We start from the raw sequence: 17001 nt of genomic DNA, 5'->3' as shown, positions 1-17001 counted from the left end.
TTGATGAAATATAAGGCACAATGTTATGTTAGAAATGGTAATATCGACAGCATGTGGTAGCAATTTACAAAGTACTGCACAATTATGCCTCTTTAAGCCTTGATGAATACTGTACAGTGATTTACTAAAGTAATATTTTCATGGTTGTACATTTTAGAATGACTTGCTTTGGGAATTAAAACAAATGAATCATAAAAGCAAACACAGTTTCTATCACATTTGGATTGGCTGAACATACTGGATCATTTTAATTACATGCCTGCCCGTGCATGGAAATATAGCTGCTAACTAAAGCTCAAACATGCATTTCTGCAGCATCAGAATGTCCTGAACTGTGCAAACACGCTTGTAAACAATATATACACATATGCAGATCAAAAATCATACTGATCAACTTAATTTGTAAGAATGTGAAAGGTTGCGAGTTCAGCAGGATCACTTTTGTAGTTGTTCTTGTTTTTTTTTTCTGTATCACTATAAAGTTGTTTGCTTCAACTCAAAATCTTCTTGAACTTGCCTAGTGTTTGATGGCATGGCAAGGTGTAAACCTACTTTAAGATGAGAAGCTTTATTCACCACTAAAATTCTTGAAACAGTGACAGAAGAAGAATCTTTCTGCCCTAGAAACAATATCAGCAATAACAGGCAGTAATATAACAGCAGAGGTAAAAATATCTATCTATTCAACAGATCAAACAAATACATTTAATCAAAATACACAGTTCTTCCCTTCGGTTTTGGAGTACAACTGACCGCCGCTGGGTCAATGATACACACATTCAACAACATACAATCAATAATCTGTCATATCCTTTCTGGTTTATATTTGATTTCATGTTGAAACCAGAACCACCACTGTCCAAATAATGAGATAAATTCATTTGAGATAATACGGTCATGATTTCTGCAGCAACTTGCAATTTTGAAATATCACTGATGACTTTCATTTTTACATCCAACTGATCGTGAAGTTATGACTGAGGTTCAGACCCAAGTCTCTTACTGTCAGCACCTAGACAGACATAAGACAATAAATACATTTAAGTCTTATTTTGCATAAATTAAAATCTTTTTTTACTCGCATTGCTGTTTTTTTAGCTATATGTTAAATAAAAAATAAATTATTGATATCAACTGCTAACAGTTTTGGACCTTTCTCAACCTATATATTTTATGTATTTAGATATTTTTTAAATGCATTACAGAAATGGCAACATACATCTAATAATATTTTTTTTTTTTAATTAATTAAAAATAAGTAATAAATAATAGATAGAGAATGACTCACAATTATTTATTTATAATACTGCTTGCAGTAAAACGCTCCTGTGATTAGTAGTATATCTCCAGCACGTTTAAGATCAGGGTTGCCAGGTTTTCACAACAAATCCTGCCCAGTTGCTTTTCCAAAACTAGCCCAATCGCGTTTCCAGGAGGTTCCCCGATAAGAATTGCATCCCGGGGCAAGTTTTTTGGCAGGGTTGCCCTGGTAATATTCACATTTTAAAAATATCACATTATTGGTAGGGGTCGCTTCAAACCCGCAGACATACCGTAGACTTGGCAACACTGGTTGGCAAACCACACAGAGCGTAATTCACTGACAATCTACACAAAATCGATTTTAAAATCCCAATTCTTTGCGTTTTGAAAAGCGATTTTGTGTACTTGTCGGTGGACTACGGCTCTGTGTATTGTAATGCCGCTCCACCTGAACCAGTGTTGCCAAGTCTTATTTTCATGTCCGCGGGTTGAAGCGACCCCAATACCAATAACGTGATATTTAGCCCCTAAAATGCAATATTACCAGGGCAACCCTGCCAAAAACAAATGCGTTATCAGTTGATAAACGCGACTGGGCTAGTTTTGGACTAGTTTTGAGAAGCCCTGGGCAGGATTTGTTTGTGAAAACCTGCACCCTGATCTTAACGCACATGCTGGAGATATATATACTAATCACAGGAGCGTCTTTATGAAGTATGTGCATGAAATCGTACGATTTTTTGCACAGCCCTAATAGTAAACCATAAACCATAGACAAAGACTCACAATTATTTATTTCCAATACAGCTTGAGTGACTTAGGATTGCTAATTAACTTTTTTTATCTTTACTGGGAACATTTCAATTATTATTCAGCAGAAAAAATATTTACAGTTTTATAACCAGCAGCTCCCTAAAACATTATTGTTTTGTTTTGTGTGATTTTTATGGTATTTTGACGCTGTTTCTTTTTATTTCTCTGTCTTCACTCCATAAAACGAAACGGTTTCCACTGTGATGTAAGTAGCCTCCTCATGATTATGCAGCACCTCTGATGTCATTGTGTTCTGAAGATCATTAATAAAAAAGATAGTTCTATTTATCATCCCTGATATTAGGCAGGAAAACAACTAAAGCAAATTATGCAAAGCAGTTGACAGCACGATCATTTACATTTAGAAACAAGCAAGTGACGTGTTTTATAAAATAATCCTGGATAAAAATGGGTATAATCTGAATAATTAATGAACAAAATGTTAATAGAGGTAATGTGAAATGACATTTTATAATGTGCCCATTCTATGAGAAATTAATTAATGCTTATTAAAAACTAAAGCAAGCTTGTTTACTGTAGTAAAGGTGAATTGTGCATTTTCTGTACCTGTTGTACTGTGAAATAGATGTAAGCATATTGATCTTTCTCATATGTGTCAAGGGTCTCTCCATCATCCCAAAACAAATCACCCTTGGCCAGGCCGTCCTCACTCAGACTCACAATCAGATGAAGGGGCTGACTGCTGCTCACCCACAGGGTGGTGTTAGGTCTCTGAAACACAAACAAATTCAAATTAACACGGACACAGACAGATATGATCTATCTATCTTTTAATTAATCACTAAATTGAGACTTTCTGAAGAACATGTTAATATATATAACTGTGGCTACGAATACACACACACACACACATATATATATATATATATATATTTTTTATATTATATATATATATATATATATATATATATATATATATATATATATATATATATATATATATATTCTCACACACACGCATTAAATTATAGAAATGACCCATGTGTAATTACTTTGAGAATTTATGCATTTATCTCATTTTTGAGCATAAAAAGACATTTACTATTATACATAAATTGCCCGTTACATAATGTCTGAGTATATAATGTGCTTCTCTGTCACCTGTGTAGGTATGACTGAACCCTCTCTGAGATGCAGGTTGATTTTGTCTTTTGGAGCCTGAAGACTGATCTCTTCTCCACTGCTTACCAACGAGTCACCCTGCATGTGACAAACATACAGGATGAATATTGTACGAAACTCCACAGTAAGAGAAATATGAATTACTAAGAGGGTATCGAGAGATTTGTGACTTACAGTGTGGAAATCGTACCAGAGACCTTCGGGGAAATATCCTACGACATAATCCCGGCCTTCCTCCAAAACCGGTGTGACCAGCAAACTCTTTCCCCATAGGAACTGTTTATCTATCCCGTACGTCTTCTCATCGTTCGGGAACCTAAAAAGCACAGCACAAACCGTAATTAAGTTAAAGTGTATTTCTCCCTGAAATTATAGATAGTATGTGCCTGGAGATATATATATATATATATATATATATATATATATATATATATATATATATATATATATATATATATATATATATAGATAGGATAATTCTCATAAAAAATCTGTTGCTAATATAGCCCAATTAATTCAAGGTTCGGAGTAAAGGATTCCTTTAAGAATTAATGCACATACAATCAAGTTTTTGTGTTTATCTTACTGAAAGAGCAGTGGTGTGGCGACTGTGCGTCCACTGATGTGTGCATGATGGAAGAGTGTGTAGAGATGTGGGAACAGGGAATAACGCAGGAGAATGGCTTCTTTCATTGCTGTACGAGCTGCTGGGCTGAATGCTGTTGGTTCCTGATCCTGTTGTGAAATGACAAAACTGTTAATCCAGAGAAGTTTCTTTGGAAAGCCAAAAAAAACACATTATAAAAACAACATTGTACTGCCAAAACAAGTGACAGATGGGATACTAATCCAATACAATAACAGACTGCAGAAGAACAATAAGATAAAAACTCTTTAAAGATATTTTAGCAATATGAGCTACATGATTTCACTGACCAGCTGCAGATTTTGCTGTAGTGTAAAGCTAAAGTAATCTGTCATAACTGTTTAGACAGATGGAAGAAAGTTCACCTGTTCATCTATGGAGTTGTGATTTCTTGAAAAGGGGTAGAAAGCTCCAAGCTGGGTCCATCGGACACACAGTTCTTCTGTAGTGCTGCCCCCAAAGCCACAGATGTCAGCCCCAATAAGAGGAATGCCCAGTATGTTAAATGTTAGCATACCTGGGAAAAAGAAAGAAAATGGTGAGAGTAGCTGTAGTAAATACAAAACTCTATGGGACTAACTCTGGCCTCAGCAGAGCACAGTGTGTGTGTTTATACCTGGTATGGATGTGGCCAGGTCTTTCCATTGGCTCCTGTTGTCTCCGAGCCAGTGGCCCGAATACTTGCCCTGACTGGGAAACGTAGAACGGGAAATGACGAAGGGACGCTTATCTGTGATCTTTCTCAAAGCACTGAAAGAGACAGACAGACATGATCCAGCCACAAAGTGTCCAAACACATATTTATCATTTAAAACCTAATAAACTTTTTTTTTTGATGTTTGTAATTTTATATGTGATATACCTTTTTTTTGGTCAAATGGTTTGCTTGAAAAATTTGCTTGTCTTGTCTTTCTTTATTTAAAAATCCTTTAGATCATTCTAGCATATGCATTTTGATGTACAAATAATATTGTTCAATTTAAAAAACTATTTTATTATAAAACTTATTTATTCTTGTCAAGCTGGTGAAAACAGTTATGTCACATGATCCTTTCATTCTTTTTTTTTGTTCATAAACATTTCTTATTATTATCAACGGATGAATTTATTTATTTTTTTTTTTAGAAACGGATGAATATATTTAATGATTCTTTGATCAATTTAATGCATCCAATTGGAATAAAAATATGAATTTCAAAGTATTAAAAAAGAAATACTGACATGACCCTAACCTTTTAACAGTAGTGTATTTATATACATTTATGTATTTTTTTGTTTTATTGTGCATACCTTTCAGTAGCCTTAGCTTCCATGAGTCCATACAGACTGTGTATGTTGTAGTGAGTGGAGATTTTCTGTCTTGCAGATGCACACACAGTCTTGGCCTTTAATGTACCACCCAGAATACCTACAGCAGACAATACAATGCCTTATTGTTGGAAAAAAAATGGCAGCATGCATAATGTAGATCTGCACATAATACACCAATACCTGGTGTGTAGGGAGGATTTTCCAGTTCATTGTCTGGGCAACCATTCAGTGATCCATCAAAGAAATTAGATGGCTCATTCATGTCTTGAAGGAGAGATATAAAGAACTGAACATGATCAGTGTTTGGGTAAATGCAAATAATGAACCATCAAATAGTCAATAATACAAATGCACAACATACAATCCACACGCCATCAAACGGCACTTTTTCATGGAAACGCTTCAGATTCTGGTACCACCATTCATGTGTGTCTGGATTGGAGAAATCTGGAAAAGCTGTGAGTCCTGGCCAGACCTAGGAAACAAAACAAAACCTCAGTCACATATAACAAATATATTATAATGTTCATAATTACAACATTTAAATTTATTTTGTTTTTTATTTATTTTTTTGACTGGCCAAGCACTAAATATTATTTAATTCTAAACAAAATTTCTGTTTAATTTTCACCCAGTCTTGGACTTCATACTGACATCTATTGGTGTCGATGAAGCATTACTGATGTTTATTATTGGTTACAAATGAAACTGTTTACCTGTTATGATTTGATCCGTACAATTTATAGAAATTTTACAAATTAGTACTTTTATTTCACAAGGAGACATTCAATTGCTCAAAGAAATTACAAAAAAATGTATTTTAAATAAATTTTAAACTATTCATCAAAGTAAAAAAAAATTACTTTGTTGTATCAATAATAAAATATCACCATCTATTTTCAATGATAATAAGAAATAGCAAGTCAGCATATTAGAATGATTTCTTAAAAATCGTGTGACTAATGTTGCTGAAAACTCAGCTTTGCACCACATAAGAAGTTACAATTTAAAATATATTCAAATACAAATTATTTTAATTTGTAAAATTTTACATTACTATTTTTACTGTATTTTGGATCAAATAAATGCAGCCTTGGTAAGCATAAGCGACTTCTTTCAAAAAAAAAAAAAAAAAACCGCACAATTTTTAACCAACTTGTGTATGTCTTCAGTGTACCTTCCCGATAAGGACGTCTCCATTCGAATCATTGATGAAGATGCCCCTCTTCATCCCCTCATCAAATGGCCAGTAGGAGCCAGGCAGCTGAGAGTTACTGATACCAGGATCCTGATGAGGACGTGCAAAAGAGACAAACGCACAAGCAGCAGTTTACATCAAGCACACTTCAGCTAAATCCACAGTGACATCCAAACGCTTTAGTGAGGGACTGAACTGTAGTCATGCGAAACATTCAGCTGCCAAACCAGCCTCATGACTGTCAGTGTGATTCTACTGCTCCACAAAAGAGACGAGAGCCAAATGAGGAAGTGTGTCATATGGATGTTTTTGCAGGAGAAGCATATTTAAACCCACAGAACACAGACGTTCCTCTCATTGAGATTTTTAGTTTATCTGCTTTCTGCAAAGACAGTCTCCAAAAATGATTTAAGCCACACTGAACCTGAATGAATGTCACTGCGTATCAAATCAAGTGACATCTTCAAACAAAAGAAACATTTGTGCAATGACATTCAACCAACTGGCGTGAAGGGAATTTTTTATTGGATGTATGAAGTCAGTTCCCCTTCAAGAACATGTAGGTGTTCTAGCTGGTAGAGTAACCAGGTGTAGTTCATTAAATTCACAAATGGCCATGTTTTTGTGTCAGTCGAAGTGTCTGTGTACCAGGATCATGACGTAGTGTTGATCATGTCTATGAAGGTCTTTCACGAGCTCAGGTAGGCCGGAAAAATTCACAGTGTCATAAGTGAAGTCTAAGGCATGATCCATGTAGTCAATGTCATTCCACTGAACATCCTGAAAGACAGAAAAATTTGGAATTAGTGCAAACATAATTTCTCACATTTTTATTTCCTATGCTAAATGCATAATGAATTTATTAAATTAAATGTATTTATTCATTTCTATATAGCAATAATTGTATTTATTTTTTACTTTAATTTTATTTCAGCTATAGTTTTATTAATTATTGCTTTTGTTTCTCTTGTTTAGTTAGTCCCTTTGGATAAAAACATTTGCTAAATGCATATATTTTAATTTTATTACAATTTTATAACAATTTTTTTAAATAAAATATTTATATTTTATTTAACCTTTATTTAAATGACCAAAAACAAAACGAAAATAGTTTTTGTTAACAATAACAACACTGATGGAGACTGTAAGTTATATGTTTTTGATCATTTTTCTTGATGTCTATCAACAGTGTAATCTTGTGGAGCAGATCTGAAATTCCTACCAATCAGAAAACACTTGCGGATAAACACAAACCAAGCCATAATTACTTACACCGAATCAAATGATAAATGAAAATGATCCGACTACAGTACCTGAGGTATCCCATTATTCCGCATTTCTTTTACAACATTCCAGGTTTTGTCGCTTGACTTGTAGCCCCATCGGCAAAGATGATAACCCAGAGCCCAGAAGATGGGCATTGCAGGCTTCCCTAATGTGAAAAAGAGAAGATTCATTGATTAGTTCTTGAACTTCTGATTCTTCATGTGAAAATGCTTCAAATACTGCTTATGATGCTTGCTGACCTACAACATCCAAGTACTGTGCAATCACAGAGCTGGGATCTGGGCCTAGGAAAATGTAAAAGTCGAGGATCCCACCAATCATACGCCAGGTGATGGCAGGAGCAGGCTGCAGAGCCACATCTACAGCAGAGATTATTTACACACGTTATTACAATGTTCAGACAGCATAAGGTATTACCATCATTTACTACCAGAATTAGCATTTTAACACCTTGGACATGCACTGCTGTAATGCCTTGAAGTACCATATAAATGATTTACAAATATGGTACATTGAAAAAAAATGTTGGCAGAAACAATTTTCACTCAAAAATTGCTAGTAAAATTTCATAATTGTTTACCAGGAATGGCCACATTGAATTAAACAAAATTTACAACATCCTATTCTGCATTTTTCTATTCTATCAGTTCTAGAAGCCATTTCACTCAGACATACGTCACAATAAAGAATAAAAGATTTTGGCAATTTGCGCTTCATGCTGACTTTAATCTGCAGAACCAATGGCTGTATACGCAACAACAAAGATTCACAGGAAAATGGCAAGAACATTTCAGAAGCATATGAAAGCACATTAGGATAACAAAGATCTTATTATTAAGATAAACTGGGTGTTATAATGGTTAACAAATGAACAAATGGTAGTTCAAATTATTGTGTAAGAAGCTGATATGATTGTCTTCTCTACTTTTTTCTCATGCATGAACTTATCAAATAGGCATAATTATACCTGACAACACATAACATTAATCTTATAACTGGGTGTGTTATCATGATCAAAAACAAGGCTAATCATGAACATGCCAATCAAACAAGGATCAGTGCCAAAACAACATGAGGATGTTATGCACTCTGAGGATGAGCAATCTAGCTCAGTGGAAGCAGGTCTATAGTATTTGATTCATGGCTTGTAAAGTTGTATGTGGTTTGCATTGTGTTTTTGTGAATTTGAAATGTAGATGTTGATAACTGCTTAAACACTGAACTCAACGTCAGTTTAAAATCAAGCATGCATGTGTGTGTTGAGCCCACCCATTGCATTGCTGTTGAGCATGAAAAACCCATAAGCCATTCCATCAGATTCCATAGAAAGATAAAAGGGATGGACGCCATAGAGGTTGGTCAGCTCCTGAAAGAACCGTCAATCAAGAAAAGCAGAGCAGTTATTGCAGTCTGGAATATTTATTAATCTGGATTGATGTTTTGTAGTGCTGTTAAAGGGGTTATGTTATAATGTACAATGTAATATGTTCACCAATGGATCCTTTGCAGTAAATGGGTGCCGTCAGTCCAAACAGATGCTAAAAACATCACAAAAATTCACTAGTAATCCATAAGACTCCACTCCAAAATGTAATGTCTTTTAAAGGGAAAAGCTGTGTGTTTGTATGAAACTAATTTATCATCAAGGCTTTTTTTATTATTATTTCAAATCTTTGCTTCTGGCTAAAATACAAGTCCTCTATCTATAATATTGCTTTCTCCAGTGAAAAAGTTGTCTCGCCTGAATCAGGAGAGAAATATGCACAGATCAAGCACCTTTTACACACAAAAACACTTCTAAACAAATATGCTGCAGGTTTTTGATGCGAGAGGACAACAGGGGGTGGACTTTTTCCCTGGAGGAGGAGCTATTATGGATTAAGGACTCATATTTTGGCCAGGAGCGATGGTTTGATATTAAAATGGTCTATTTGTTTTTTTTTTTGTTTTTTAATTGAATTTTTTCTTTTATATTATGTTGATTTTGGTTGTGTGGCTTGTGTTGATGTGTTTTGGTTTATTGTAATGTTTTTATCAGCTGTTTGGACTCTCATTCTGACGGCACCCATTCACTGCAATGCTAAATTTCCTCAAATCCGTTCTGATGAAGGAACAAACAACTTGGATGGTCTGAGGGTGAGTACATCTTCAGGAAATTTTCATTTTTGGGTGATCTATTCCTTTAAGCCTTGTTATTAGATTTGAAACAGAAATGACAGATTCTTACATCAGAAGACGAATGTTAAGTTACCATTGGTGGGACATCTCGAGCCCACATGGTGAGAGTGTTCCACTGGACGTCATGCAGAAAGTTGGAGCGATGTTCACCCAGTCCATATATGAAACGTGAAGGTAATGATGTAGACATCTGCAGGAACTGATCCGCGTAGAAGAGAGGAGCTATAGATGTATTCAACCTGACGGGATGTGAACGGATGAGACAGACAATACTACAGACCTCCTTCCTCCTCATCACTTCTAATGGTACAATTGTTTTCTTTTTTTTTTTAAGTAGGTCTATATTAGTTGACAGTAAAAAGTACTTACAGTACAGTTCCTGTCTGTGTTCTCTTGACAATCAGCCCGAAAGGTTCTTTGATGAAGTCTACGGTGTAAGAGGGATTTGATGCTTTTTTCTGAACCACAGGAACATCTATAGGCACCTCATACCTCTTTTCAGCCGGGTCTGTTATCTGTATTTGACACAGGAATATTATGAAACAACAAAAAATACGGTAGGTTACAAACACTCTGAAAATGTTTTCTATTCAGGATGAATCAATATTGATAATAATAATCTGGACAACATCAATAATCAACAATCAAACTGTACACTATGTTAAAATTAAAACAAATATTTTTTTAAAGTTAGTTTATTTAATTCATGTAAGTTTAGTTATTATTTTTAATTGCAAGAGTTATTTGTATGTTATAAAAAATAGAATTTCCTTTAGAGATCTGCCATTTAACAGCATAACTGATAAGATTAATTTTAATGGAGAGTTAAATGTAGAATAATCCCTGATAATGTATACAGTAATGTATATAATAGTATACACCACCATTCAAAAGTTTGGGGTCAGTAGGTTTTTAGTTTAAGTAAATTGATGCTTTTATTTTGTAAAGAGGCATTAAATTAATCAAAAGTGACAGTAAAGACATGTATAATGCTACAAAAGATTTCTATTACGGATAAATAACTGTTTTTGCAGAAAATATTGAGCAGCACAACTGTTTTCAAGTTTGATGATAACATGAAAATGTGTCCAAAGCAAGAAATCAGCATATAACAAATGTATTTCTCAAAAAAAGTCCAGCTAATAACTAACAGATAATTCCACCTCTGAAATGTACCCAATTTTTTAAAACAGAAAAATAAGTATTTAGGACTTCAACATCAACATTAAATGACTAAATATATTTTTTTGAGAACAGTCTGCTTCATAAAGAGAGATCACAAACATGAGCAGGCAGTAAGATGAAGACCAGAAGTGCTCTCACCTTCACACGCAGTCTGTTGTCTTCCTCATACAGCACCTCCACCTGCAGTGCATCTATGTCTTTAGGATAATACGTCTTTTTGTTCCGGAGCAGTTTTCCCACCTTCCCCATCTCTGTGTCAGTAATGGACACCAACTCGTAGGATGGATAGTCAGGTGTGTAGAAACACCACGGCACTCCATTCCGTCCCGATGTCTTAGTCTGTGAGCTCTGTATGAAGCAGCAGTTTCGAGCGTGGCACATCTCCTCCGTGACCACCACACCTCTCTCTGGATAACAGTCAAACCTCCAAGCTTCTGGAATCTGCGAGCAGGACTCCGGCTGCAGCCACGTCCCGTTTGGGCTTTTAGCCACAGCAGGTGGAGGGGGTCTATGGGGTTTTGTGGAGGGTGGCGTATGTAACCAAAATATAGTTCCAAGCAGCCAGATGCCAAAGAGAACCACAATAAGTCCCCCAAGGGTCAGCAGGGCAACGGTGATGGAGCAGCGACGGCTCTGGGGCAGCAGGGGCAGTTCTGGATTTACTTCCTTTAGATCCGTGTCTGTCGTCTCATCAGGATCCAATAAAGCAGCTCCTGCGAAATTAACCTCCTCAGGGGTGAGCCTCTTGTACGACACCATTTCAAACTTCAGAGTATAAAGAAGATAGAAAGACAAGAGAAGATAATTAACACAATATCCTCTAAATGTGAGAATTAAATTTGTTGCATAACTCATCCCACACTGCTTGTGCAATCAGACTAATTCATACTTCCCAAAGAAGCACTCTATTGGTTGAGTTATTCTGGCAATGCATTTTATTATACGGTATAAGACGTGCCTGCAAAAATGAATCAAAAACTTTCTTCTGTGGAGCTATTAAAAATGTTATGGTGCTCTGAAGACGTTTTCTATTAGGGATGTACTGACATTAATATTCTGGCCAATATCAATAAGCTAATATTCATCAATATTAAATTCTATGCTATGTCTAAACTAATTTAAAATAAAACTAAAAATTTAAATCAACAATTTGAAATGCGTCAAGTGAAATGGGGCATTATAATTATATAATAACAATATGAAAAATAATGATATTCCTTTCGCCATTTGCTACATGCAAGATTTCATTTAACAGTGTAGTTGAATTATTAGTGTTTCCTAAAGATTTACAGATTTAAACATTAGATATCTAATAACAGCTGATTATATATAAATTTAAGATCAGTATGTTTTTTTATTTTAAAATAAATACTTCTAATTTGCAATTAAATTGATCAAAAGTGATAGTAAAGACATTTTGTATATTTCAAAAGATTTCTATTTCAATGTAATGCTGTTCTTATGAATAAATTATAAATCACAGAAATAAATTAGATTTTAAAAGATATTCAAACAGAAAACAACAGTACTGTTTTTACTGTTTTTTACATGCAACTTTAACTTCGTGAGCATAAAAGATTCTTTTTAAAAACATTTTTTTTAATATTATTGAATACTAAAGTTTTTTTGATGGTTTTTTATATTTTTTTTTTTATTTTAAATATTTTGTGGAGATATATGCTTTGTTGTTAACTGACCGAAACGTAAGCCTTTAGTTCTTTGAAAGTTGTTTTTAGGTATCTTGAGGTCGTCTTAATTAAACTGGAATAAAAGTCAGTTACAGAAACTGTTTACTTTAGAGATAAAAACATTCCAGTCGTCAGCAAGTGTTTCAGCAGTTTCAGCCTCTGTAAGACACGGATATAAGCACGCTGTGTATTTGCCAACATCACATGACAAATGTCACACAGATGAGAAAACTAAAATACATAAAACTGCAGATATGGGGAAGAACTAGGAAGGGAAGCGGCTACTGGAGTAAGCATCCTAGTGGTGAAGAAATGAGACCAATTTTCATACTTTACCTCTTCTGCTGAAAGACTCATGATTTTTTTTTTTTATCTTTTTCCAAAATGAAAAAGCAAGCATATAAAACAAAGTTATGTTTAGAATTCATAAAACATGTTTTAATCAAGAACATTTGAGGCAAATTGGCCATGGTTTATTCAGTTCTCCTTACATTTGCAAATGCACAGCTGTCCATAATAGATTTCTATGTAAGGAGCTCACAAATTTTGAAACAAAGCCAATTGTTCTGTAATTGCATGGAGCAGCTCAGCATTAGAATGGAATCTGTACTCTTACAAGAAGAAAACACTTTAACCCCCTTCACTGCTTTAAAATTAACTAAAACAGACACAAACCTTCATACAGACTGATCATGGGTAAACCTGTGACCTTAAGTGAGAGATACCAGATGCAGAGAGTAGCTGGAATACAACATACAACAATACAGCACAGTGCAATGCGTAGAATACTGCTTTTTTTTATCATGTGACATGAAAATACTATGGTATATCAATACATTTTCAAAATATACAGTATGTGCATATCTTTTGACCTTAAGAGGCATGTGATTAGCGACATTTTGAGGTTTATATTTTGCAGCCACATCGTTACAATAACAGAGAACCTCGTATATGTGACATTGTAACATTACACTTAAAACATAAAACAAACAGCAAATACAAGAGAAAAACTGCACATTTAAAATCACTTACTTTTTACGCGGTTGGTATATGCAGGAGTTTCAACGGTTGCAGTGTTTCACACACTACATCTCAGCAGTGAATATCCTCTGGTGTGTGTTTTGGTAAATATCAGCGGTGTCTCATGTGTTGTGAAGTTGGTGTTGTGTGTGTCTGAATCTGATTCGTTTTGCAACTCAGCTCCTTTAGACGGATCGTTACAGCGAACGAGCTCAAAAATGATTCACTTAAAAGTCATCACTAAAAAAAACAACTCCCCATGTCCCTCGAATTTTCCGTGTGTTTTAAACGATTTTCATGTCAAATGTTGTGTCTGCCTTTTTCCAAACTGTTCATCTCCTACTCGATTGTACTCTCACAGATCTCATCACTTTGCGAATCGGTTCAAAAGAACCATCGAAAAGAGACAGTTCTAAAAAAACGATTCGTTCATTATATTATTCTACTGTGTAACGCTCGCACCTATGTAACTACATTACTGCCATCTACTGGCCTGGAGTCAAGTGGGCTTATTAGCTAAAGCATTCATTTCAAAAACATTTCAGAGGCAATTAAAACCTGATCAGAAACTGAGAGAGAATGTTACATTTCAGAAATTAGTTATAATCAAGTAAATTATTAGCATCTTTAAAGTTGAAAACTTATGCTTTTTTTTCTCATGTGTAGGCCTCCGTAAAATCAGTCCAGCAGATGGCAGCTCAGTCTAATATGTGGAGTAAAAGTGTTTCCACATCAAATGTAACTAATGAGAAATTTATGTAATATATTGGCTAACACTGGAGTAATAGTATAATCTAATAATATAGCCTAATATATTGATGTTGAACAAATTCCAACATCTACTAATAGACTACAGACATTATTGAGGCCTTGAAAATGAGAAGTCCAAGAAAAGTGGTGTCTTCTTTTGATTTGAATTGCACTGTCTTTGATCTCTGTTGATTTAATTCAGTTTGATTCAACAAAGGAAAGACAGGTCCGTCTTTGTTCTGAGCTATACTATTATCAAATCCGTGAAAATTTGAAAAATAGCATTTTTACTCTTGAAATCATGAAGCAGAAGATTCTTTAGAATCCTGCTGAAGGTACATAGAAATAGACTGTAAAAAGTCAATATTATGATAGCCTCTCTTATGATAGAGATTTGCTCTAAGCCACATGTTGTTATTAGACAATTTGACACAGTAATCTTCCTCTCCAAAGTTCTCCCACGCTACAAATGATTCCACAAGAGAAATGAAAAAATCAAAGTCGGATTTGCTCCGCAAGCCTCCTAATTGTCGGAATATCGTCTTGTTTGCCCACGCATTACCTCTAATGCTAGATGATAATCTCTGTGTTATGAGGCCCTATTACTGCTGGTATAATAAAGGTGAAACAAATTATTCACAGTTCTCAACCCTAATTTACATGAATCTTTCTCAAAACACAAACCCTCCAAAATTAAATTAATCTCAGGATAAAGTGTGTGTGTGTGTGTGTGTGTGTGTGTGTGTGTGTGTGTGTGTGTGTGTGTGTGTGTGTATTTTTTTTTGTGTGTGTAAAACCAATTAGAAGTTATATCTTATACACATATTTTTTACAAAACCTTGAACACAAAGGTAGATCCATCTGTTCCTCACTAGAAATGAAAGTAAGAATTTAATTATTTTTATCAAAAGGGAACTTGAGCTGTCGAACCAGCCCATCTTCCAAGCAAGCCATAAGCTGTTAGTATTTTACAGAAATAATATGCTTGAAGCGAGTTAAAGAGCAGCAAATTTCATCATTTGGTTCTTTTTCTCCTGCTTGAATAATTTTAATCCCATAAATCTTAGAGCAGGCCTTTGACCATCGCAGTCATTAAATGCTTATACAGTAGCTTGAGGTGAAGATGACAAGTGCCACAACAGAGTAGCTACCACTGACACTGTGCGATGAGATACACCTATAGTGCTTATAGAAACATGTTCCTATCATAAATACAGCATGTTCACCTTTAGCTGGAACAGTTTCCCCCAGGCATGCACAAGGTGATCTCAAGGGCCTAGTATGATGTGACATAGACCCAGGCTTCATTATATATATGCTGTGCTCCAAACCTCATAGTGTGACAGCAGTTAAGCAGTCATCATGGGAATTTTCCAAAGGCTGTTCTGAATGGTAGGCCTCCTAAGACTTTTGATTCTGATCTAGTCTAAATTCTAAGGCAATGATGCTTGTTTGCTGTGCGTGGTGTTTTATGTTGTTTCTTTGGGGTGGTTATGGTTTGGTCACATTTATGGCCCACCTTTGTACAGTGAATTTCAGCAGGAAATTGTGAAAAAAAGCACCTTGAGTGGTGTTTTAAACTGTCTTGATTCGCTGATTTAACCAATAGAAACCGGCTTATCCATTCATGTCATTAAGCATTAGTTCACATTGCATCCAAAAAAGTTCCAAATGCAGATTTTGCTCATATCATTCAAAATTTCTTTTGCCTCAGCAAGTGAACTGTCTGTAACTTGAATTCGTTTCCGGACATTCCATGAACAATGTATATAAACAAACTGCATTATTGGTTCAGTCACTTGTCCCTCAACCTGCTCCTCAACTTCCCCGATCCCGTCCCCTTGCCCTCTCTCCCCCACATTGCTTCCTGTCACCCACTACACTGTCTTATCTTAATAAAAGAAAAAAAGGAAAACCATTGATAAGACAACCTTTTGAGATTATTAGCTAAAGTTCTGAGAAGATCCCCTGTTAGCTGGGATTCTGGATGGCTGCTGACTGATATCCTGATCTATTCTAGTCTTGCATCCCTCCTTCAGCGTAAGTAATATTTTATCATCAGATATGCAAGATTAAAAGCAAACCTCTACTCAACAAGCTGCATTTGAGCTTAATGGTGCATTCAAGTCATGTTGGAAATATTGTGTTTATGAGTTGAATGCACACAAATGTCACCACAAAGTCACAAAATCTGAATTTTCTTTAAGCCCAGAGTTTCTGAGTTCAGTCAGTGAGAAATCATGTAGGACACAATGGATGCAACATCTGTATTAATGATAAATTTGTTCAAATTGATGATTTTTTTTAAATTTACAATAAAACTACTTGTATGTACAAAATACTATTTTTGTACAATTACAACTGAATATTTACACCACTCTCATAAATTGAATAAAAAATATATATATAAAAAAACACACCTGATGTGTATTCTTTTTTATTATTTTGTAACTTTCCAAGAGGACTTGAATGCACCATTAATTCACATTCTTAGCGCAGAGGTAGATTTGAATTCTTAG

At 34.9% G+C, this 17001-nt stretch overlaps 1 protein-coding gene across 1 annotated transcript; it reads right to left on the bottom strand.

The window, feature by feature from the left end:
- Positions 1-2221: 2221 nt before the first annotated feature.
- On the bottom strand, positions 2222-14125 carry LOC109049426 (lysosomal alpha-glucosidase-like). Its single transcript, XM_042716914.1, has 19 exons — positions 13745-14125; positions 11163-11789; positions 10209-10354; positions 9913-10078; positions 8931-9027; positions 7901-8020; positions 7688-7806; positions 7023-7154; positions 6354-6464; positions 5538-5651; positions 5357-5441; positions 5156-5273; positions 4482-4615; positions 4231-4382; positions 3806-3954; positions 3394-3535; positions 3199-3297; positions 2644-2808; positions 2222-2329 (listed from the first exon to the last, which is right to left on the bottom strand). The coding sequence occupies exons 2-19, from the start codon at positions 11781-11783 to the stop codon at positions 2234-2236; spliced, it is 2766 nt and encodes a 921-aa protein (XP_042572848.1). The 5' UTR covers positions 11784-11789; positions 13745-14125; the 3' UTR covers positions 2222-2233.
- Positions 14126-17001: the final 2876 nt, after the last annotated feature.

Source organism: Cyprinus carpio, chromosome B1 (assembly GCF_018340385.1).
Source record: "Cyprinus carpio isolate SPL01 chromosome B1, ASM1834038v1, whole genome shotgun sequence".
NCBI classification, from domain to species: Eukaryota; Metazoa; Chordata; class Actinopteri; order Cypriniformes; family Cyprinidae; genus Cyprinus; species Cyprinus carpio.
This window is presented reverse-complemented; position numbering and strand designations above follow the sequence as displayed.

What these genes read in the sequence shown, in the direction of transcription:
- LOC109049426 (XM_042716914.1), bottom strand. Translation starts at nt 11,783, where the DNA reads ATGGTGTCGTACAAGAGGCTCACCCCTGAGGAGGTTAATTTCGCAGGA. An exon ending in AAATCCTCCCTACACACCAG is followed by an intron (nt 5,274 to 5,356) that starts GTATTGGTGTAT and finishes TGTCTGCTGTAG; the next exon opens with GTATTCTGGGTGGTACATTA. An exon ending in ACAACTCCATAGATGAACAG is followed by an intron (nt 3,955 to 4,230) that starts GTGAACTTTCTT and finishes ATTTCACAACAG; the next exon opens with GATCAGGAACCAACAGCATT.